The 24937-nt window shown below is 41.8% G+C and overlaps 1 protein-coding gene across 2 annotated transcripts in view; it reads left to right on the plus strand.

The window, feature by feature from the left end:
* Positions 1-24937, plus strand: part of CACHD1 (cache domain containing 1) — a 186423-nt gene that overhangs the window by 154214 nt on the left and 7272 nt on the right. Inside the window, exons 14-26 of one of the 2 annotated variants that reach the window (XM_067535461.1) lie at positions 1141-1283; positions 2056-2237; positions 4121-4231; positions 11994-12116; positions 14636-14735; positions 14848-14964; positions 16572-16732; positions 18425-18511; positions 18733-18849; positions 19956-20107; positions 20307-20468; positions 21528-21605; positions 22799-22900. In XM_067535461.1, the coding sequence (XP_067391562.1) occupies positions 1141-1283; positions 2056-2237; positions 4121-4231; positions 11994-12116; positions 14636-14735; positions 14848-14964; positions 16572-16732; positions 18425-18511; positions 18733-18849; positions 19956-20107; positions 20307-20468; positions 21528-21605; positions 22799-22900 (1635 nt within the window). The remainder of the gene's footprint in view (positions 1-1140; positions 1284-2055; positions 2238-4120; positions 4232-11993; positions 12117-14635; positions 14736-14847; positions 14965-16571; positions 16733-18424; positions 18512-18732; positions 18850-19955; positions 20108-20306; positions 20469-21527; positions 21606-22798; positions 22901-24937) is intronic. The other variant, XM_067535462.1, reaches the window with a different exon arrangement.

The following is a 24937-nucleotide window of genomic DNA, read 5'->3' on the forward strand; positions in this document are numbered from 1 at the left end:
GGAGGGGTGTGGGAAACAGAGAATCTTTCCGTTGCTTAAGTATTGTCTCTCTAAGGTGCAGAGAATTTCTTCCCATGGAGACAGTTGCACGCTGAGGAAAAACAATAAGATGAACATTGTGTGGTTACCCATTATCAAATATTCAAGAAAAAAAATTTCGGCATCCCAGATCCTGCATCATCGTTGTGTGATTTTTGTTCATTTGTGTTCTTTTTTGTTTTGTTTTGTTTTTGCATCTTAAATATTTGCATGCTCAGTCAAAGCATACTTACTCAGACTAGTCTGAAGATCTATTGTAGTCACTCTTTTGCCTCCTTGTTCATACTACCAAACTCCCTCCATCAGTTTCGTCAGACTTATGTTTTTTGTGCCTTCTCCTGCGTTAACGACTTGGAAATCTTAGCTGTTCTTCAAGGTGGCCTCTGCATAGTCTCACCTAAACCCAGTTTTCTCTCACAAACTTCTTTGAGTCTCATCATTAGCTTCCCCATTCTCCACGCATTGTGCTTACCGTCACAACTTATCTCTATTACTTCATCATGTCATTAGCCACCCCTTCACTCCTCCAACGTTAGCTTTGATCATACCTTCATCAGCTTCTCTTGCCAGCACCTTTTGTACTTTTGTCCGAGAGCTAAAATCCCCTTTAAGCCACTACCCTGTCCTCCTCAGGATCCCTCCTTAAGACTTGCTTCTACTGCAATGCCTGCAGAATGCTGTCAGATGATAACAGCTAGACAGGCAGTGAGCTGAGGTTGCTGTTCTGATTGTTTCCCTTTAGAAACTGAAACCACCAACCCCCACCACCTACAGTAAGACACGCAAGCCCTCTCTACTTACAAAAAGGTGCACACACAAACAAAAGAGGACATGATCTGTGCTTATAAGTCTTACTATTATTCTTTGGAACAATAATCCACATGCTTCAAGGCATAAATTGGTCATCAACTTGGGTCAAGAGATTCCCTACCCTCCATAATAAACTACTGTACCTACATTATATAGCTATAGTCTCAGACAGGATACTACATCAGATGGTGTTCTGTGACAGGATGGCATTTATTATATATATGCTGAACTTTTTGTTTTGTTTTGTTTTGTTTGCTTTGTTTTTAATTCTCTAATACTTTGTTATTTCAGAAAGTCCTACAGTAATGCTGTCTGCAGGTAGTTTTTCTTCTCCTTATGAACACCTGAGCCAACCTGAGACCAAACGGATGGTGGAACATTACACAGCATACCTCAGCGACAACACTCGTCTTATTGCTAACCCTGGACTTAAAGTACGCTATTTAAATCCCTCTTGCCCCATCCCCCGTCCTCTGCCCTGCCCTCACTGGTCACCATGCTAGTCCCATTTCACAGGTGTCCTTTGGGTTGGTCTCTTGGCCTGTAGCAGTGCTGAGCACGTAGGATATTTGGATTTTCATCTCTTGCTGCTGAGGGTGCTGCAGAGACTCTGTGCTCAGCCCTAGGGATGGATGAGTGTGACCCCTGTTGAACAATAGCAACCTCTCTGGCCTGGAGAAGCAGTATTAACTAGCTTGAAAGGGAATCCTGTCCACTCCTCAGTTGGGTGGATGAGGCCTAGGATATGAGGGCTTCAAGAGTCGTGCAGAATTAGAGGGGGAAGGAGCTCAGAGACCACAGGGGTGGGAGGAGGGGCCCTTTTCCCCAGGAAGAAAGTTTACAAGCTGTTATTAGAATGAACAATGTGCAGTTTGGTGCTGTATAAACATCGGGTCAGAGGATACCTTTGTGTGTTTACGCATTTAAATGAGAAAACTTTGTTTTATGTACAAATGGGGCAATATTTATATTTACTGGAAGTGAAAAGCTAATGGTAAAAGCTGTGCAGATCATGACAACAATATTTTATTACAACAAGCTTTGTCTTTACTTGGAATTTGCTAGATCCATCTGGTGTGAGAAGATTTTAAAGAAGTAATTGGGTTTAGATTATCTCTTTAGGTCTTTAGGAAACCCTGCAAGCAGCTTATTATCTTTTCATGCAAGTCTTAAAGGAACCCTGCTAGGTCTGTCTTTGTTTTGCAGTTCTCTGTCAGAAATGAAGTAATGGCTACCAGTCACGTCACAGATGAATGGATGACACAAATGGAAATGAGTAGCTTGAACAGTTACATTGTCCGCCGTTACATAGCAACGCCCAATGGGGTGCTCAGAATTTATCCTGGTTCTCTCATGGACAAAGCATTTGATCCCACTAGGAGACAATGGTGAGTTTTAGGGTCCCATTATCAAAGGTATCAAAAATCTTAGAGGGTGATAATATTGCACTGGGGAAAATATTTCATACACAGTTATAGAAAGGCCAAGTTTTAAAGGATAGTTAAAGAAATGTTTAATTAAATAGTTTGTACGCTCAGTAAACGTGTTTAATAGTAATTTAATAATAATTTTACTAGAATCCTTATTTGATGTAAATCTTAACTTTTTATTGATAGTTTCTGTTTCTTATCCCTCTGTACAACATATGAATAAAAATATTTACATATGAACACTAAGCTCCATGCTGTTCCTTTTTTCATCCTTTAGGGTCTATCAGTATTAATTTCAGCTTCTCGTGGCAGTTTTGGTTATTGATACTTCATGCAGCAGATTTTGTTTATAATGGATTTTCTTACTGTAATTCCAAATAGGAATTTGCTGGCTAAACGGCAACTATTAATTATGCACTAACATATTATTTAGAAAAATATTTATATATGTTACAAATGAGATCTGACACATGAGAGAACTCTTGAGTGTGTTTTAACATATGCTTTGTTAAAATAAGCCAGCCAGGTGGTGCTGCAGTATGGCTCTGAACAATCACGTTAGAGACTGGGGTACATAAGCAAATTTAGGATTCCTACCCTGTGGCTCTAACAGCATGGCTCTAAATCACTGGTGGCATTGCTTGTTCCACACCTCCCCTGCCCCATGTCTCCCCTGAAAAATAATTACCATAGTTCTTGACTGGGGTACTCGCCTTTCTGCGGGTCTTTTTCCTCTCCATTGTTCAATCATTTACATTTTTGTAGTCAAAATATTGTACACAAACTTAAGATGTTTGCTGTAATTTTTCTCTTCACACAATTATATGGCTATGTTGAACTCAGCTATAAATGAACTATATACAACATTTACAAACATCTTTTTTCCTTTATTTAGAAAATAAGTGTGTGTATATACACATAGACGCTTTCTCTCTCTCTCCCCCTCCCACCAACTAAATACTCAGTTCTGGTTTTATTGTAAAGGGACTCTATCAACTTGAAAGCTAATCAATTCTTTAAAAAATGAGGAGTAATTTCAGGTATTGCCTCTGACACTTGTCTACTAGCTTTTGTGATTTTACATTCACATTTTTCTTTTCTTGGTGCCTATGTAAAAAAAACCTACACAAACAAGAGAAACGTTTTGGCTATAAAGTGAACAACAGTGAAATTGTCTCTGCTCAAAGCGATGTCAAATGTGCAAAGTAAATAAATTGGAAGAAGAGATAAATAGTTTTACTTTCACCTCTTACAGTTAGAGAACTTGTACGTGTTACCTGTCACAATAACAGGGGAAAAGTTCTGATATGAGTGTGAATTACTTTAGATGATGTAGCGCATCCAATAAATAATAGGTAACTTTCATTTAGTAACAGCTTTGTAAGTTTGCACATGAGTTTTGTTTGTATAAAAAAATGCTTTCTCCGTTCCTCCTACATTTTCTACACAGTGAATTTAACCACACTTTGTTCAAGGATGTATGACCCAGTTGGTTTTTAAATCAAACATTATTCAGAATAAGATTTGACTTAAATAATCTAAATATTTTACTTTACTTTAATGTAATACAGTGTGATGTTTTTATATAGAATAAAGTAGTATTTCGTGCTGAGTAATGATTATCCTAATGAGTTAGCCTTTTTTGGCCCTTGATCCTGCTACATAAAAACACCTGCTTAACTTCAAACACGCTGAGCAGTCTCATTGACTTCAGTAGTGCTGCTTACAGCACGTTCAGTTAAACACATGTGTAAGTCTTTGAAGAATCAGGGCCTTTTAGTTTTTAAATTTAAAATGACTGGTTATCACTCATGAATAATGCTTGTTTTGGTCTCTACCAGGTACTTGCATGCAGTGGCTAATCCAGGGCTAATTACTTTAACCGGTCCCTATTTAGATGTTGGAGGAGCTGGCTATGTTGTTACAATCAGCCACACTGTTCATTCTTCAAGGTAAAATTGCATTTTGGATATTTTATTGATCCAAAACTCTATGAACTGACTTGTAAAAACGTTATCATCTATGGTTAATTATTTTTTCTAGAGCTCCAATAGGCCAGGTGCTTCTTAATGAGAGTGGGCAAAATACTTGTCCCGAAAGAATCTTCAGTAAAATGGAAAGAACTTACACAGATGCAGTGGAAACATCCACCTGAATCTCCGTTTTTGAAAAATCCATTCTGAGGGATAGTTGCACAGATTGGTCTTTTACGGGTTTATCAGAACTTGAATAATAGGTTTTTTGTACCTAAATGTGATTCTAGGTGAATGGGAATAGAGTTTTGATGTACACAAAATGTGGACATGAAAAAAAGCCCCCTTGAGTCAAAAATTTTGGTGTATCCTTCCCTTGCAGTTTATTATGCCACTTAGTAGCTTTTTTATGAGGATTTCTAGAAAATAAGCCCATCTTCTAGTTAAACTAGTTTGATTACCTTTCCTCTCTGCTTAAAGGAGAAACTTTGTCTTGTTTCATATGTGTTCTTTCTGTAAGTGAGACTCCTGTTAGGTCTGTTCTTTCAAGTGTAGTCTTAAGAAACACACACTTTCTCAATTGGTCACTTACACTCTCTCCCTTTTCTATATTAATAACCTCCCCTTATTGCCCTTTTTTTCCCATCCACTCTGCAAAAGGATGACCAAGCATATGCCATGTATGTCACAGCATACAGTTTTTAATTTCCTTGGGAAAATGTTCATCTCTTAATAAGGCCCAGTGAAGACAAATGAACTTTGAGCTAGACTGTGGTTATCAGCCCACAGGTCCATTGAGCGTGGTGCAGCTCTGTCACAGTGGAACAGAGGGGAAGCATGCAACCCCCTGAGAAAATGGCGTGCTATACACTGCATTCTGTACACAGCCAGGTCCCTACACCGTTGTTCCCATTTTGGGGAGGCTAGTGCCACAGGTGGGAAGAGACTTGCACTCACTGCTCTGTCTGCAGTTTTCCACTCTTGTTCAGGGAAGCTGTGCTCCGCCAAGACAGAGGGTTCATGCTTTGAGATCTCAGTGGTGAGAAGGAGGCAGACAGACAAGCCTCTGACTGCAAAAGCTGTTTATTCAAGCCAGCAGCAATACAAGTCAGGAAGTCAGGCGCTTACCACAATAAGGGAGGGGAAGCCCATTAACCTCCCTATAAGCGAGCTGCAACCAGGGAGCAAACCTGCCACGCAGCACCCGCTGGATCCTCTGCAGGTCTGCAGAGAGCTTCAAGGCATGGTGGCACCTGCGGGTCCCAATATACCTCTTCCCCCTACTCCTAGCAATAAGCTCATTGGTTATGTATTAATTCACTTGGGGATTGGTTCTTAACACTTGTTATTCTCTCTGCTATTGGCACTGAGCTAGGGACCAATCCACTATAAGCTGCGGTTACTTGTTTACTGCCTTAACTAGACTTGAGCTGCTCTAAACTGGTTCTGCGGTTAGCATACTTCCTGAGTTCATGGCTGGGTCATGAAGTCTAGTTTTGCTCGGGAGGCCTACCCTTGCTCATGGGGCCTAGCTATTGTTACTTATGCTAACTCAGGCCTTAGCCTTGTCACTATGCTATTATAGCCACGTCACAATATTCTTGCGCGCCCTACACAAGCAAAGATGTTAGGTGAAGGTAGCTTGCTCGGCTGCCGTGTACCTCTGCACGGTTAGCCACAATATTATACTCTATGCATGAGAGCAGCTTTATTAGTTTTCATAGTGAGTGTCATGGCATATCGGTCATGGATTATATTGTGGGTCAAAGGAAATAGAGCAGCCAGATTTCATACAAATTTTAAATTGTGCATGTTCGGAGGTTATGACTGTGTCCCCTGAACTTTTTAGCATATTACACTGTCAGCTTTCCACTCCTTCATATACACCATCTGAGAGCACAATTTGTGCAGCTCCTTTGGAAACATCTGCTCTTCTAGCTTGCTTTTCATCTAACACTGCTATGTGTTTTTCTAAAACGAGAACATTCTCCTCTTCCCTCAGTTGCTTCAATTCCAGTATATTTTCAGATCCTCGTAGCTTGAGTTTTGAGTTCTTCGCTTACTATATCACCTTACTCATGTCCATCTTATGGGTACCAATGTGAGCAATACTGTGCACACTAATTGGCTGCTTTTGTGTCTGTACTAGCAGTACCCAAACTTTGATCTGTGAAGCAGTTATGGGAGGTCTGGAGAAGGAGTAGGAAAGCCTGTGCAGTAGGAGAAGAGAAGGGCAGCAGAAGGCAGTGGAATGGGGAAAGACAGGGACAGAACAGATAGAAGAGGATAAATAGCCAGATAGACTGATTAACTTTTTCATTAGTTTCTTGAAATTACTTTTTCATGTAAGGAATTGCTTTATTTGCCATAATGATGTTGCATGGGAGGGGCAGTAATTTGCACAGTTGCAAATGGGGAAGGTAGGGCCGTAAGACATTCTGAGGGTATATCAAACTCTCAGGCTCAAGCCTAACTCCTTTCTGTCTATACACAAATCACGCTGACCCAGAGTCCAAGGACCCCATGGGGATGGAAGATCTGAGCCAGAGTCAATTCAGAACCCAGGGTTCAAGCCGTATCGCTTTGCAGTGCAGACTCAGTCCCACTAGACTCATGCTTTAATTCTGCCAAAAGTATCCCACAATCCCATTGGCTGACTTTCTTTGTCCTCTGGACAATCAAGTTTGGTGGACAGTCAAGTTTTCCTATACTGCACCATGAACAAAGGGCTAGAGGGGCCATGTTTTGGGAGGGTGCTAGGTACTCTGGGATATGAGTGGTTGGACTCAGGCCTGCATCATGAAGTGTGGATGCTGGAGCCCATGGTTAGGACCGAGGGTTCAACAGTTCCTCACCTGAGGTTTTAAATGAGTTTAGACGCTCAAGCCTTTGGCTAACTCAAGCTCTACTAAACCTGGGCTTACATTGCAATGTAGACATACCCTGAATTTCTCAATGTGAAATTTTGAGGTCCCCTGGACTCTGTCATTCAAAACTTAGAGCTTAGCTGTTTTGTGCAAGAATGTCCAGAAATAGTATTTATATGGGAAGAAATTGTACCTTCCAGTCCCTATGTTAACAGACAAGAAACAAATCAAAACAAAAGAGCCATCCCCACTTCTGGAACAGCACACAACACAGGTGTATAAACAACATCCTGAGGTAAGAAGATACATTTTTTGGATTGCTGATTCTTCTACGATTTTTTTTTTAAAGAAAACTTTAATGTAGGCCCTCCCATTCTGAGAAAGCTTTCAGTGTGTTTCACTTAGTATAGTTTCTGGCATTTAAATTCAGTGCCGCATGTCTGCTGCCGTTATTACTGTCAAGAGACACTGAGGAGACCAGTGATTTTTTTATATATAAAAACCCTTTCAAATATTGAAGCAATCCTTTATTCAGAGATCAGATGGTGAAAATAATTTGTCTTCAGGCCAGACATCCAACCAAATGATGAGATTCCATCAGATTAGGACATGCAATCTTTAAAGAGTTCAGTTTTCACTTGTACAGCATGCTCCATGTTGAACACTCTCTTAATATTCCTACTAGAGACACTACTCATATTTCAGAGATAAATATTAGCCGTTTGGTTTGGTTTGGTTTGAACGAGGAATCTGTTCCAACTTTTTAATGGGTGAGCTGTCTGCTATGCACACACCAACATCCCAGCAGGGAGAACATGGTTTCTTGCATTGCTCTGCTAAATAGTTTGCATGGCCAGCTCTGAGGTGGGGACATTAGTGGCAGTTCTGTTTCTAAACACTAAAATACTGAGGGCTGCTTTTAGTCTTTCTATGGAAATATGTAGACTTTGTTTGATCTTGCCCATTGCAAAACATCTGTCCATCTTCCTTGGCAGGAGTATCAGTCAGGGCTACATAACAATGTGGAGCTTTTCACATAGGGAATCATTTAAGAGAATAGAAGCTTCTTCTTTGAGGACAAAATGTACTGGCTCTTTTTTTTCTATTTCTATTTTCTATTCTATTTAATAAGAGACAGTTTAGATCATTTTAGGGAGACTTATATAGTTGTCATTGCTGCTCCAAGTATTGCTTGATCAAAAGGATATTGTTCCATGGCTTAAGTCCTCTCCTCCTCCCCCCTCCAAATTCCAAAGGCCTAACATTAATAGAAATGTTTTCATTAAAAACAACTGTACAGATTAAAACGGTTCCTGCTGTGTTTGGGACCTAAATATTACAGCATTATGTTACCAGGAAGTGAAATTGCAAAGAGAATTATCAACAAAAGTGAAACTGATCAGTCACTTTTCATTGTCCAAACTAAATGAAATACCCCAAGGAAATAAGCAGCAGCAGTGGTGAAAAGTAAGATATTTTTATTATAATCTAAATTGTCATTAATAGCACAAGTTAATTTTCTTTTTCAGATATAATTTTTCACTTGATTGTGCCCCTTAACTTCCTCCACGCTCTCAGCCAGGTTGGATCATCTTGTCCGTCCCTTGCCAAAGCACAATACTTGAACTTCTTCTGTTGATGTTTGGTATCATCAGAATACATCAATGACACGAATGCTTCTCTCTTGTTCCTTTTATATATGGCATAACATTTGCCTCCAAAGGTTGGGAAAAAGACATCTAATACAGCATATATCGAAAAATTGGAGGGGACTGGTGCCCAAAGATGTCATTAAAAAACTACTTTTAGAAGCCTTACATATGGTTTTTATGTTGTTAGAAGAGAGGGGCAAATTCCGGGTATTATAGCTCTCTTTCCTGTTACATAGAACCAAATATGATTGTACAACACTGGAATAGGTCTGTTCTACCGACCTCTGGTGTGCTTAGAAGGGAAACGGGCATTAATATAATCTGGGTTGGGTAGGTATATAGTATCCCATAGAAGTGGGGGGTCCATCCTTCCTGTCACACCCATGTGGTGCTCGTAGGACGAGGTCCTGCCCCCCCGGACAGGATCATGGGGATTTGGGAGTTAAATCCTGGCAGAGACTAGGGGTGGGAAGAGGAAGTTGGTGTCCTATCTGGAAGAGCCTTGGCTCAGAGAAGTTTACAGGGAGTCTAGGCTACTCTCCTGAAAAGAGAAGACAGGATTTGCCAGGACAGGGAGCTTTGGAAACATACGTGATGTCCTGTTTATGTTGTTTTGTCTGGCGTTCATAGGCTCTTAACCTGCTTAAAGAAAACGTGGCCAGAGCCTTTGCTGTTTTGGGCTTTTGGTGGAAAAGAACCTTCGAAGTCAGTGGTTCCCAACCTGTGGCCTGGGGGCCAAAAGTGTCCCGCGGGGGCTTTCAAAGCGGCCCTCCCCTCCCCTCTTGCTGGCTGCAGAAGGGAGCTGCTGCCTAAGGACCCAAGCAGAGCACGTTGCTGTGTGGCTAAAAGACAGTTGCAGGCTCCTTGATGCAGCCAAGGGGACGGGAGATCAGTGCTCCCCTCCTGCTGGGTTTTGCAGGGAGCATGACATAGCGCTCTGCCTGGGTCCCTAGGCACTGGTGTCCCTGCTGGAGCCAGAGGGAGGGAAGTACTGATCTCCCACCCCTCTGGCTGCAGAAGGGAGACACTGCCTAGGGACCCAGGTGGAGCGCATGAGGCTACAGGGCGGTGCTGCAGCCAGGGGGACTGGAGATCAGTGAGGAGGGAGGCAGCCTCCTCGCTGAACTCCTTCTGTCTGGCTGCAGTGGGGAGACGGGAGGAGGGCTGCTGGCAGAGACTGGTGGCCCTTCAGGTTTGTAACGATATCTGTGGCCCTCGAGCCAAAAAGGTTGGGAACCACTGCTCTAAACAAACCAGAACCCTAAGAAAACATTGTTTTGCTGTGAACTTTCTAACCAGCCACCACTCTCAGGCCTGGCCATGAGCATGCTTGAGAGTACTGCACAATTGATGGGGAAAACTGCACGGGTGGGAAAATAAAAGCAAATGATTGAGGACTAGGAGAGCTTTCCAGCAGTGTTGTGAAAAAATACTTTGGCACATACGCTCTAAGATTGTGTTTTGTAGGTCTTTGATGTGTCAGTTGCTAAGGTAACAATGTGTACTCTTGAGCTGCTGAGCAAAATAGGGACACCAACAGACCGATAGGATACTGTAATTCATAGCAGCAGCCAGAAACTGAAGATCCTGCTTTATTTCTGAACGTGAGTTTTCATGGCTATGTCCGAGTGTGGTTTCTCTATGTTGGAAAATTACATTGTGACAGAACATGTTAACTAACATGATTTTAAATGCCCTCCGATTAGGAGAGGACTGTCACGTCTATCATCATTTCAGCTGGTCGTGATTAACCCTAGCGCTCACCCCAGGGTTAACCCTGACCAGCTTGTTAGGATGTTAAATGTGACAGTGCTTGTCTGCAAAGAGTGTTTCATATCCTGTAGTGTTAACTATGTTTTCCAGGGTAGACCAGCCCTTAATGTGCTCATACATGAACTATTTTTTTCCCAGCTGACTTTGAGGTTTGTATTCACACACCTCAGTGGCCTACAAAGCAGAGATGTGAACTCTCCTATGCAGACAGGTGGTTTTGAAGAAGTGCAGAAAATGGTAAACAAAGCATGGAAGATGGTGTCATCTAGTGTTTTCTTGTTGCTTTGTAACTTCCATTCAAAGGAATAAAGGTTATGACCAGAAGGGGGCAACCTTTCTTTATGCTAGAGAAGATTGCACTTCAAAGATTTAAGATATATAAGTAATAAAGACAAAGGTTTGGATTAAGAATAGAAACAAATACCCCAGTGAGTGGAGGATTCCCGTAATCTGAAGAGGGGCTTCATATTTCCTTTGGCATAGCAGGAGGGTGAGCAAAAAGCCATAAGGAATTGTAATAAGCAAAAGGGCTGTAGGTTGCTCAGGTCCCTAGAAGCTCAAAATATTCTGATACTTTGATTGGCATCCTTCACCAGAAAGCAGATGTTGCTCTGTAATTGGCACTGAGTATCGGAGGCTGTGATGTGAACGTGGTGATGTGGGGGGAGGGGGAGATATTCTTTTTTTTTTTTTTAGGGTATTTTAACCCTAATTTATATATTAATGAAAATGAATATTTGTTGGCCCCGTAAATTACCTGCGTATATCACTTCACCACGTTTGAGCGTTTCATCTCACTTTCCAGCAAAGAATTGCTCTGGAATAATGAAGACCAGATCATATGTCATAAGGCAATGCAGTGAAAAATGGGTCTTCTGGTATCTGAGACCCTTTTCCTCTCTGCAGACTTTTGCTACAGAAAGAGTGCAAGTGATGTGCTCAAGCAGAACATCTCTCGTCCTTCCTGTGCTTTCTGCTTTTCAGTAAATACTGGGTGGGCTGCATATAAATGAGCTGAAATGCAGAGAGAGAACTTTGGGTTTCTTCAGCACTCAGTTCTGCTCGTGTTCCATTATGGGACATAGCTCGGGTTTAACCCATTAACTGGTAAAGGCAAAACCTAGGTGAGAGTATTTTGGGGTTCACCTCAACCAACAAATACACATTAAACTCTGCTGTTCACAGTGGGCTTCAAAACATGTTAGTTAAAACATTTCAGCCAATGTGTTTTTAAAATACCTTTTACCTAGGCTAGACCAGCCTGGAAGGGATTTGAGCTGCACTTGGTTAACTGGGTGCAGGTCTGAGCCTGAGTGAGTGTCATTTACATGCTGGAGGGGGCTGGACTTCTGTCTGTATTTACCGTATATGGAACTCAGCAAGCTGAAGTATTTGGAATGTTCAATTATGAATACAGTCCTCAAAATCTGCTTCTCTTTTTCTCTATAGTGCTCAAATGTCTTCAGGACATTCGGTGGCTGTAATGGGCATTGACTTTACTCTGAGGTATTTCTATAAGGTTCTAATGGACTTGCTGCCAGTTTGCAACCAAGATGGAGGCAACAAAATAAGGTATGCCTTTGGGTTACTGAGTTAACTTTAGTCTTCCCTTTCATGTGGTATATCTCCAAACATCATTCTGTTCCTTGCTCTGGCTCACCTCCCTGTATTGCAATCTGCCGTCATTATCCTCATCAGGACAATCTGCGCTCTTGGTATCCAACACTGAACATATACGAACAATCAGAAAAATATAAAAAAGGGAAAGAATTCATTTTATTTGTATTATTTAGGCTTAATACAAATGCCCATAAGTCTATTATAAGATAAATACAGCTTCCATTCATTCTGTTACTTGTTCTCATCCTGGAGAGTTTTTGGATCTTAACTGGTGACACTGACAGTCTGAAAGAACAAAGTTTGTTTACATGTGAAAATCATACAATCCCCTTTACTGATTTGAAGCATAAATATTAAGCACTATTTTGTTTAATTGGTCACATAAAATGAATAATACAACAATATTCCTGGTCTCATTTTTGGTGCATAATTTTAACTTGGTTTGGCCTACATTATGTCTAAATATTTCACTTTCCCCTTAGCCTTTCATTGAAGAATCACACAGTGAAAATCCTCTATACTATGCATACAGTAGTTTGATAAAGTATTTTTGGAATACTTAGAGAAGATCTTGAATGAAGGTGAAAACATATGTGTGTCCCACTTTTTTTTTTTAAATGCTTTTGCAGTGTGTAAAAAGGGCTTGTCAGGGATTTTGGCTTGGTGTGGGTGGGGGTGTGTGTGTGTGTGTGTGTGTGTGTGTGTGTGTGTTAAAAACACATAGTAATAAAAGGGGTGGCTACTTGCTGCTTTTTTCACCTTTATAATATCATGAATATCAAGTCTGGGGTTAAGTACTTTGCTAGAACTCTCTATCACAGGACAGAGAATGGATGATCTCAGCCCTGGAAGGTGCTAGAGTGTTGAATCTTTTAATTTTTAGAGCATATCTTCCAAGTGTTTGTCAGCCATTTGATTTTAAATTGGAGTCCTCAAACCCCCAAAAAACCTACAACCAAAACAGTCTGACTGAACAGTCTGAATAAAAATCATTTCCCATCTCCAGTCAATCAGGATTCATCCCATGGTATTTGTGATCATAAGCCTACTAGCTTGCCAGTTGTCTATAACATCTTCCAGGAAAAACAGCAGACAAGACCTGAATTTCTAATGTAAAAACAAAAGTTGGATAGGAAAAAAATCCTGTTAACTTTTCATGCCTCCTTCTTATGTTGAAAAGGGTACAACCCTATCTATTTTTTTGCCAGTTACATAATTTTAAAGGTATGTGTTTTTATTACATTTAGGTGAGGCAATCAGGACTTTACACTATGCACACAGTCATGGGAATTGTACAATTTTAAAGCAGTCCCTTCAGTTTCTCACAACCCGAGGCAGGGGTTGCTCGCACAGCTGCAGGACCCAGCCAAAGCGACAGTTAAGCTGGGGGACTTTAGCTCTACCCCTGCTGAGTTCTTCAGGAGCATTAAGTGGCCTACATTAACCTCTTCCAGTTTCCCTTCTGTGGCCACACATTCTCTTGATCTTTGCACAGACTAAGCCCTCTCCCTAGGATGCCTCCTTTGCCTTCCCCTGTAGCACTGCTGTCTGTGTCTATGGTAACAGAAAGAGGGAGGGAGGGAGGCGTGCTGTGCAGGGGGGTTGCCAGTGAGGGAAGTCACAGAACAGGCTATGCAAGAAGGAGGAGGTTTAGTCTTTGCAAAGCCAGAGAGGGAAGGAAACTGTGAGAAAGGGGGTGACAAAGGTGGCTTGGGAAAAGAGGGTGACAGGAAGGGGACATGGGAGAGAAGGAAAATGAGATGTTTGCCCTTCTGTAGGTCCTTTTAGCAGAGGCTCTCACAGCGCTTTATGAACGTTATGGAATGACGCTTTTCAACGTCTCATTTTACAAATGGAGGGGCAAAGACACAGATTACATAATTTCCCCAAAGTCACTCTGGAAGAGCTGGGAATATGCAGGGGAAATTGTGTAGGAATTCGGAGTTAAATGGAGATTCACATTTTCATAAGAGTATTAAGTGGAGGTGACTTCCCCCCCATTAAAATGAAACTAAAGACTTGACAGTACTTTAGAGGGACAGTGTCTGGTGGAAAATTAGAGAGAGAGTCCTTACATTTGTTACTATTAACATTTCAGGTTCAGCTGTTAGAACTTCTCAATCGGTTGTGTTTTTCCACTGTTTGTGCTATTTGTTTACTTTTTGCATTCATCTCAAATTAGACAATGAAAATAGAACCAGTGGTCTCACTTCTGTGTCCAGTCAATTCCACCCTCAAGTTCTCAAGTATTAAGTACAGTGATGCAACACTGGTTGGTTTCTAAACTTCAGGGAAATATTGATATGTTCTTTTAAAAACTTTTTCCACTGAATTTTTAATGGACTTTTTTTTTTTTATTGGCCAAAGTTTTTGTTAAAGCTTCTCTTTACAACTGTATTTAACTTAACCATTTCTTTAAAACAGAAAGAAACCTCATGAATAATACAATACATTTTGTTCATCTTGGGCAGGTGCTTTATTATGGAGGATAGAGGGTATCTCGTGGCACACCCAACTCTCATTGATCCTAAAGGTCATGCTCCGGTAGAGCAGCAACATATAACACACAAGGTTTGGCGATTTGGCTAAATCCTTTTTCATTTTTTGAAAGATTATGGAATGTACTGAAGTCACTTTTTATGCATTTTTTAAAAAAGCTAAAATTCTGTTATTGTCTTCTCAGGAACCTTTGGTAGCAAATGATATTCTAAACCATCCAAACTTTGTGAAGAAAAACCTCTGCAACAGTTTCAGTGACAGAACAGTTCAGAGGTTTTATAAATTTAACACTAGCCTAGTGGTAAGTGTTGTTTGTTTTCTTGTTTTGCTTTCTGAATGTGTTCTCGTTGGGTTTGGATTTATTTCGCATGATACAAAGGTCCATCAATGTTCAAAACCAGGAACAACAAAATAAAACAAAACAAAAGGAGACCCAAAACCAACTCTTTGTGAAGGGTGACACATGGTGGGCCTGTAGAGACGTAAAATCAGTGGGCTAGATTGTACAAACCTTACTCACATGAGTAGTGAAATGCCAGGGATTATGAATGTGAGTAAGTATTTGCCAAAGGTTGCACAATCTAGTTCAGAAGTGAGAGAGCTGGAGAAGTTATCTTCCCTATCATTTATGAAGGTGAGTTCTTTTTAATTTTAGTTTGGTTTCTTCTGCAGTGGATCTCACCTCTTTATATCCAATCACTACCCTCTCTGTTGTCAAACCCTAATGTGTCACACCTCTTTACTTCTACCCTCCTCATTTGGAGCCCTTTCCACTACTAGCTAGAGAGAAGCTATTAAGCAACAAAAAAAAAATCTCAGGTGAAGACTGGTAATGCTGTCTCATATAGAACTGCTCCCTGTCCTGGATCTTGCAAAGAAACTGTAATCTAATATTCTTGTTCGTGGTGTTGTAGCTATGTTGGTTCCAGGATATTAAAGAGACAAGGTGAGTGAGGTAATATCTTTTATTGCACCAACTTCTGTTGGTGAGAGAGAAAAGTTTTCAAGTGCCACAGAGCCCTTCAGGTCTGTGCAGCTCGAAAGCTGTCTCTTTCACCAATAGAAGTTGACCCAATAAAAAATATTACCTCACCCATCTTGTCTATATAACATCCATCTGTTGTGCAAAGTGAACTGACTACTGTGTCACAAATCCATTATTATGTGGAATAATTTAAAAAACTCTAGGCTCTATGAGAGAAAGCTGATGTTTAAACACACTTTTCTATGATTATTAGTAAAAGTATCAAGAAAACGTCTGAAAGCTCATGCGAGTTAAATGGATCTATGTTAGAACAGGATAGATGCAGTTCAAAAGGGGCTGGGGTGGAGGGTGGAGTTTTGTTGCAAAGGAAAATGCAGAGAACAGAAAGCAAATTTAGATTGCATTGTGTGAGTCAGAACCAGGAATGCTTTGGCCTTTCAGAGAGTTCACAGCTTTAGAATACTGAAGTATATTTTTATAGTACATGTGTCAACAAATATTTAGCAACTTGTGATAGTGCCTGCCAACCAGAACTGAATCTCTGTGTAAAGGTAATAGATGACATGATGGGGAAGGAAGGGCAAGAGATATTTATCTGAGCGAAGTATAGTTTGCTATCAGGCAGGATACTAGATTAGAGACCATTTATGCACATAATCATGGTACAAGATAAGCAAGTTTTTTTAATCTTTAAGAAAGTACTTTGTCATCCAGTTCTGGCTCAGTTTTGCTCATCTCCTGAGTAGGCCAATGAGCTAATTTACATGCCTGTTATCTGAAGAAAAGGCATGCTACGTTCATGTTCCCTCATAGTTTTTGCTTCAATTATGGTTCCATAGATATACTTGAGGAGAGGGAAAGATTTCAACTCACTAGGTAATACGTTTCCTGCTACATCTCTGACATGCTTTGCTTTTCCCTAGGGTGATCTGACAAACCTTGTGCATGGTAGCCACTGTTCTAAATACAGACTGACAAGAATACCTGGAACCAATGCCTTTGTTGGAATAGTCAATGAAACCTGTGACTCTCTTGCTTTCTGTGCTTGTAGTATGGTAGACAGGCTCTGTCTGAACTGTCACAGGTAAGAAAATGATTTGAAATGAATTGGCAAGTGTGGGCAGGTATTGGTTTTTATTGTATTGCAAATGAAGACAGAGAACACTGGTCATTGTGTAGGCTAAGCTAATATGAACAGTGCAGCTCCTATGCCAGAACAATACAAATACTGTACCTGCATAAATAAAATGTATTTTATTTATAATTATTATGTAATTTATTTATAATGGAGCTATGCTCCTCTTTTAAAAAGTTTGCAAGTTTATCAGCCTCTTTTTCATGGAGCACAATAGTTTTAAATGTTTTGCCATGTTTTTTGAAGTGTCATAAAAACCTTGTGGGAGCTTCAGCCATTTTCCCCTCCATTCCTTGCCCTTTGCCAGTGCTTCCTTGCATCTAATGCTCAAGCATGAGAGTCACTTTGCTTGTGAATAGTTCCATTAAACTGCATAGGAGTGGTCTTCTGAGACAAAGTTACTCCCAGGTCTGATGTTTGCAGGAACAGCACACAGCATATTAACACTTGCTTTGGGGTGTGGAATATTATGGGTTTTCACATAAGAGCAAATTTTACTACCTCCGTGCCCCATCGCTGCAGAAGATCTTGATTACAATAGCAACAATGTGATTCTGCTGCACGGGAGGGAAGAAGGTCTTGCGTGTGGGGTCACCCTGAAGAGCTATGGAGTGGGGGAGGAGGAGGCTTCTCTGCTTCTTAGCATCCAGGGGCTTGAGAAACGTGGCATGGAGAGGACTAGTAGCTCGACAGGTCCGATGGGGGTATTCTCCTCAGCCCCAGCTCAGGCCTGGGCCACGCTACACAATTAGGTCGATTGTAAGGCAGCTTACGTTGACCCATAATGTCATCGTCCCGCCAATGTAAATGCCCTACTACACCGACATCATAACTCTGCCGCCACGAGAGGTGTGGGGCTTATGTCGTGACACAGGGTGACACAGTTTTTGTGTAGACACTGCTTTCCTTACATCAGCTGTTGGCTGTCCTGTCAGTTTGGAGCCGTGAAATTGACAAGAAAGCTAGACAGCTAGAGCTCTGTTCCCAGCCAGGCTGCTGCCTGGAGGCTCCCACTCAGGGCGCTCAGGAGCCTGGTCGGCTCCCCTCCGTTCTTGGTGGGGAGCGAGGAGGCAGGAAACCCGGACAACTAACACCCCGACCACACACACTGCTGGCAGGGAGGTGAGAAGCCCAGGCCGCTGGACTCCCCGTGGGGAGCTGTGTGGATCTGAGAGATCTGGCTTCAGTGAGTGAAAGTGCTCCTGGTGAGGACGTGCACCACTAGCAGAAGAATGGTCGTGTGGATATCAGCTGCAGGAGCTGTAGTGTAGACGCGCCCTTCAGAATAGGAGCAGAGGAGTTGTTCCACATGGTGGTGGGAGGGTTCCTTTCTCCCTGCTGAGTTCCTAATGCTCTGCCTGACTACTCCAGCTGTAGCAACCTGCATGGAGTGTGGAGGCAGACGCACCGGTTGTCGGAGGGTAGAGTGTGGAGAAGGCACTAGTAAGTCAGCTGGTGTGCATGAGGCCAGAATGCTAACTGACGTTTCAACACCTTGATAAATAAATAGTTCTCTTAATAAAGAACCGGTTTAGTCTTACAAGTCTGGTGTCCTTTGTGAAACACCAGCTGTGTGCTGGGATGTGGATTTGGACTGCAGTTGATATTGATGGGACTGGCAATTTTTTCTTTTTTCTAAAGAATGGAACAAAATGAATGTGAATGTCCTTGTGAATGCCCTCTAGAGGTCAATGAATGTACTGGCAACCTTACCAATGCAGAAAGCAGGTGAGAACAAGTCTCTCTAAAACTCTAGTAAAATTGTTTTTGTTAATGCTAAATGTTATAACTATTGAAATATGGACTAGTTTCTCATGCTACCATGTGTGCAATGCAGGTAGAATAGAGTGATTAAGCACTTGGATTATACTTAGCAAAGTTTAATTTTTTTATTGGATATACTGCATTTCCTTTTTGTGACATGATCTCAATTGTTTTCCCCAATATAGGAATCCTAGTTGTGAAGTCCACCAGGAACCGATGACATTCACAGCAATTGATCCTAGCCTGCAGGAAGCTCTTCCGCAATGTATTAACACTCGGTGTAATCAGAGGCTGGAGAGTGGGTAAAGTGAAATATTTTCCCTCTCTGAAAATACATGCAGGGCTTGAAATTATTAAGCGTTGTTGTTTATTCTAATACAGACATATCTTCCCTTGACACTAAATAAATGAAGCACTAGAATATTGCAGCCGGATACCACGGCCATGATCCCATTATGCTGCCATGCAGTAAACTTGAGACACAGTATTCCTGTTTGATTCATGTAATGCCATTACTAGCAGACAGAGCCCTATTTTCCCTCAGTCACCACCCTTTGACTATACTGAAGTCAGTGGGTTGTACCAATGTAAGTGAGAGGAGAAATGAGCCATTGAAAGAACTACGAATTCCACAGAGGGGAAGTTCCACAATATTTATCTACACTTTTTGAGGAGCAGATGATCCTACAAGGGGCATTGTCATAGAAACGGGAGTAGGCACTGCTTAACCAAGGATTTCTGTCAGCAAAATATAACCTGCATGTCACTTAAACTGTGAGAAGAGGGTGGCAGGCTTTGTGACTCAGGTCATGGCTAGCAAAGATCAGAGCCAGATTCTCTGAGGCACTGAGTTTTGTGGAGTGTGGCAGAGCAGACTGAGTGGCAGGGAGCCAGTTACAGCTCTCTGATTCTCTGCACCTGCTCTGACTCGGACACTGGTTAGAACAATCTGGGGACTGCTCTAATTTGTGCCACTTGGCCGTGGTCTCCAAAAAACTGTCCATCAGCTGGAGAAAGCCAGAGTGCCTCATACTCCAACCACATGGCCTCAGTGCCCTTCCCAAGGTGCCCTTCCCTCAGAGCTCTTCACTGGGGTCTTCAGAGAGAGGGACAGGACCCAGCCAAAGAGTTACAGGCAATCTGTTCTCCCTTAGCACTGCCTGAGTGGTGCAGAGAGAGGAGAGCAGGCCAGTGAATCTGGCTCTTTATGACAAAGCTGCTCTTTCCCCGTACGACTTACCTTGTGTAACTTAAATCTGTGCGACATTTCTGTAGCCAGGCATCAGAGCTGCGATGCTTTCTGGATGCTTGTGGTCCCATGTTATCTAGTGACTATGAATATACTGAGATATAGCCAACCCAAATGTGTTTCTTTAAAGTCAAGCCAGCCCTTTTTCTTCACTTGCAGGGATTGCTTTGGTGTGTTGGACTGTGAGTGGTGTATGGTGGACAGCGATGGAAAGACCCATCTGGATAAATCCTACTGCGCGCCTCAGAAGGAATGCTTTGGTGGCATTATGGGAGCTAAAAGCCCTTACGTGGATGACATGGGTGCGCTAGGTAATTCTGGTGTTTTAATGAGAATATGTATTTCACTGTTAAACTGCCCGTGTTTTGTTGTGTATACCATCAACGGAGGTGCACAAAAGTCATGTGCCAAAGCCTTGAGTTTATTTTAATGTGATAGAAATGCCCATTTAAACTTTTTTGCAAGGTATTTATGCTCAGGTTTTTTATTGGTTCGGGTATTTTTTTTAAGGAGATGAGGTGATCACTTTGAACATGATAAAAAGTGCTCCGGTTGGTCCTGTGGCTGGAGGTATTATGGGATGCATCATGGTGCTTGTTCTGGCAGTATATGCGTATCGTCACCAGATCCATCGGAGAAGTCACCAGCACATGTCACCGCTTGCTGCACAGGGTGAGCTGATAACTTGTGAGGCAGATATTAACAGTGAGGATAAAAATCCAGCTCTTCCGTACATTCTTCTGCCTAGTGTCAAAGATCAAATTTTGGTTTGTCCCTTGGGCATCCTTTATTCCCGCTTCCTCGTCGACCCCCACTTTCTCTCCCACTCCCCTCCTTACATAACTAATGTACTTACTGTCCAGTGTGCTTGTGTACCACTGCCATCTGCTGGGTGCAGAGCTAGTCTGGCTGACTCCTGGGGAAGATCTGGACAGAAAATCCAGCCAATCTCCTCGGGATGCTGTGGATATGACTTTCCTAGAGCTAAAGCAGTAAACCCAGCTTTATACAGCCCTGTAACTTCTGAATAGTAGGTTGTTTTCTAGCCAGCACTATGCGCTGTCGCCAGCGGCGTATTGGAATTACAACACTCAAAGTGCCTCCTGTGGGACTGCTTGTTGGCTGTGTCTTTTCTCCCTGGCTCTTCACTTGCACTCCGTGAGAAATTCACCTGTGGCATCTTTTACTTACAAAAGGAAGGGAAGAAGAGCAAAATTATTATTATTTACATTAATGCTTAAAAGTTCCAGCTGAAACTAGACTCTATTGTACTAGACACTGTACCAATTCACAGTGAGTGGCAGGGCACTCTGGGGTTTGCTGTCTAAGTAGTCAAGCCAGACAAAGTGTGGGAAGGGAAAACAGAGCACAGGGAGGGGAAGTGATTTGCCCAAAGTCACAGAGCTGAGAATAAGACCCATGTCTCCTGAGTCCCTGCCCAGTGCCTTATCCACTGGACCATGTTGCCTCCGTCTGAGCCCATTCCCTAAACCTTGTGCATCACTCAAGTCTTACCCTGGAAAGGAATTGGTTGTGTATCTGGCATTTTCTCTGGTACATCTAGTCCCCAATGGGCCCAGAAACGGATTCCCACGCCCATTCCCAAAGCATAGTACTCCAGCACGGTAATGCAGAGTGTGTCCACCACTCCGCCAGGCTGACAGCCATTAATAAGTTGATCCAAAATTTTTCTTTTAACAGTTGCATTTTTCTGTTTGTAATGGTGTGTAGAAATGTCAGTGCGTATGTCCAACCTGGAGAACGATAGAGATGAAAGAGATGATGATGGACATGAAGACAGAGGAATCAGTAAGTACTGAGTTGTGTCACTGTAAAACCTGCCAGTATTAGGCTAAGGGTTGGTGAGTTCCTTGCTTCCTTCTGCTTGTGCTAGTATTAAAAATGTGTGGAGGATTTTTTTTCAGTCTTTTAACACCATAGTATGACAGTGTGACTTTGCTCTGGAAAATAACAGCACCAAAGTATTAACTGACTTACTTGGTAACTCCCAGTGTCCTTCAGGCTCATCCCAAAAAATGATTCTTAGTTTTGGACCATATAGTCCATACTAGGCATGAGACAAAGTGGATATAGGTCTCCCTGGTGTGCAATGGGAGCTTGCCTCTTCTGCTATATGTTCCAAGCCTACAATTCGATTCTATGATTACAGTGTAGGAAGCTCTCCCGCTCCACGGCCCAACCAGCTCTGGGAATGGCTATGGGAGAGCTATGGAGCTGCAGTTATGAGTGCATGGAGTGTGGAAGCGCCTGTCCATGAGCAGCCTTTGAAGTGGCAAGCACAAGCTGGCCTTTTAATTCCTAGTTTCAGTTCAACAAGAGTGTGGAATGAAAAATCAGTAAATCTTGCTTGCATTTGATTTTGAAATGCTACTCCTTCACTGTTTGGTTACAATTGTACTCCTAGGTATAATAATTCTGTTTTATAGTGGTGGGCCCCAGGCCTCTGGACTTTAGGAGAGGTCAGAGTTTGAATCCAGATCAGAATTTCCCATGTGGCCCTATCTTTAAAATGGGCTGAATCAGAATTCAATTTCTGAACACCCTGCCAACTTCAAGGGTTCAAAGACCAGAGCTGGATCTGAGTTCTGACGTGTGTACCCACTGATACTAACTAATGTAGTTCATATGAGTCTTTCTTGCTTTTCAGTTTAAATTTTGAGCAGGCTTTAGATGCCTCTTAGGTCTCTGTGTTCTGGCATTGCTACAGGGAACTGGCGTAACTTTCATTCATCAAAGCAGACAATGTTCATCCTGATCTATACCTGCTCTCAGCACTGGACCAGGACATGCACTTCTCAGCAAGCCTTTGCCCCATCATTTATGTGATGTGGAAGTTTGTAATCCCTGTAAGAAATTTACAGCAACGTCTGAAAGAAGTAGCTTATAAACATGTCTGATTCCTTGTTATTGAAGTGCTCCATTAATATAACTTAATAAAAACACTTTGTTTAAAACAAACCCTGTTTTCTTTTCTCTCCTAGTCAGCAACACTCGGTTTATAGCCGCGGTAATTGAGCGGCACGCACACAGCCCAGAACGTAGACGTCGGTACTGGGGGCGATCGGGAACAGAGAGTGATCACGGTAAGACCTTTAAACTCCCAATGACTGTGCATGCTCGGCTTGTTTCAGATGTTAGGCAACATAGAAAATACGGCCCGCCCCCTAAAAAAATCTTTGCTCATTGCTTCATAGTTAAACAATTTTGACACCTCTCAGTGCATGACACTATCCAGCAATGAAGCTATTTTTGTAAGAGTAGAGTTATAACATGAGCTCTTTAGCTTAATGCCCTGTCCTTTGTATCATATATAACCATGGTTCTCAACGAGGGGTACACATATCTCTGGGGGTATGCAGAAATCTTCCAGGGGGTACATCAATTCATCTAGATATTTGCCTAGTTTTATAACAGGCTACATAAAAAGCACTAGCGAAGTCAGTGCAAACTAAAATTTGATACAGACAAACTTATTTATACTGCTCTATATACTATACACTGAAATGTAGTACAATATTTATATTCCATTTGATTTATTTTATAATTATATGGTAAAAATGAGAAAGTAAGCCATTTTTCAGTAATAGTGTGCAGTGACACTTTACTATTGTTATGTTTGATTTTGTAAGCAAGTAGTTTTTAAGTGAGGTGGAACTCGGAGGTACGCAAGTCAAATCAGACTCCTGAAAGGGGTACAGTAGTCCGGAATGGTCGAGAGCCACTGTTATATAGTGTTAGCTTTGTTGGATGTCTGACTAATTGGAATTCAATAGATAGAAAAGTTACCAAATTTACGACACCATTTTCCCATGACCAACCCTGACAGTTAATTCAGCATCTCAGAACCATTCGAAGATAATAAACTTTCTTTATGACAGCAGAGAACTAATTCCATGCCCTTTGTTGGAAATATGGCAGTCTTCTCTTAAGGTGACTTTCACATCTTTTTATAAAATTCCCTCTCTACACCAGTAATATATGCTGTATGCCTTCAACAGCTGGGTAAACTAAGCCTGGATACCTCCTTAGCCTTTCTGTTGGACAGCTAGTGCATACTGCTGCAGTAGAGGACATTTTATGTGCAAGTCAGTTTTTAAAAGATGATCAATATTTGTAGTAATGGTGTTTTTGCTAGTGTCATTTAGTGTCTGTTGACATTTCTATTGTCAACTCTTTTCAGGGGTTATAATTTTGTCATAATATTTCTTTCCACTGTGAAAAACAGTTGGTCTAAGTCTTTAGAGCCATTAGACCTGTATCAAATTATTGATCCATCAGGAAAGATCAGTGTAAATTAAGTTGGGGTAGACAAGGCTGTCTGTCGGGGTGTTGGCTGTAGTTTAATGTCATAGTTATTTTGTTTTTAAAACAGACAAATTATGTTACTACATCTGATTTTGTATTATTAGTTTCATATCTTACACTCCTACAAAGTCCTCACTATCTCCCTTGACAGCGTGCAGCATTGAGGTGCCAGCAGGTGGTAACATCCTGCCCAGCTCTTTAAAGCTACATATTACTTTATTTCTTCTTCTTGTGATTGTCCTTATTGTATTCCATTGTGGGGTTACACATGCACACCATGTGCCTAGCAGCAGTAATTTTGAAAGCACTGTTCATTGGTCCATGCACCTATTGAAATCCAGGAAACAGGCTTTTAGCGGGATTTTAAGAAGCCTAAAGTACGTCCTAAGTTCTTTAGGCATGAGAAGAAAACTCGGAAACATTGGGCTCCAGAACAGCCCCACTGGTACCAGCATCCCCAGCTCCTCACAAAACCTGGGACCCTCCAGAATCGGTGAAGTCTGATCACTACCAGATACCATCTTCAGCTCCACTGGCCTGAACAAGTAGTCCCTCTCACTCTTGGGAGATCTGGATCCATGGCTGCGCTGCAAAACGTTTTTGCTTTCCCAGATCCAGATTCTCCCCTCCCCCCCACTCCCCTGCCATTGGGAGCTTCAGTCGCCAGAGAACTCATATCTCCACCGAGATATCTGTCGCCCCATCACATATAACATACACATCTCCAGTGGTGCCGCTGCTGGAATCCAAATTGGCCTTTTCTTCCTCAGGGGATTGAGAACCACCGGAAACACCACCTTTCCCATACTGATTTT

The sequence above is a fragment of the Emydura macquarii genome, unplaced genomic scaffold, assembly GCF_026122565.2.
Source record: "Emydura macquarii macquarii isolate MOO-44397 ecotype Brisbane River unplaced genomic scaffold, CSIRO-AGI_Emac_v2 contig_3506, whole genome shotgun sequence".
Classification (NCBI taxonomy): domain Eukaryota; kingdom Metazoa; phylum Chordata; order Testudines; family Chelidae; genus Emydura; species Emydura macquarii.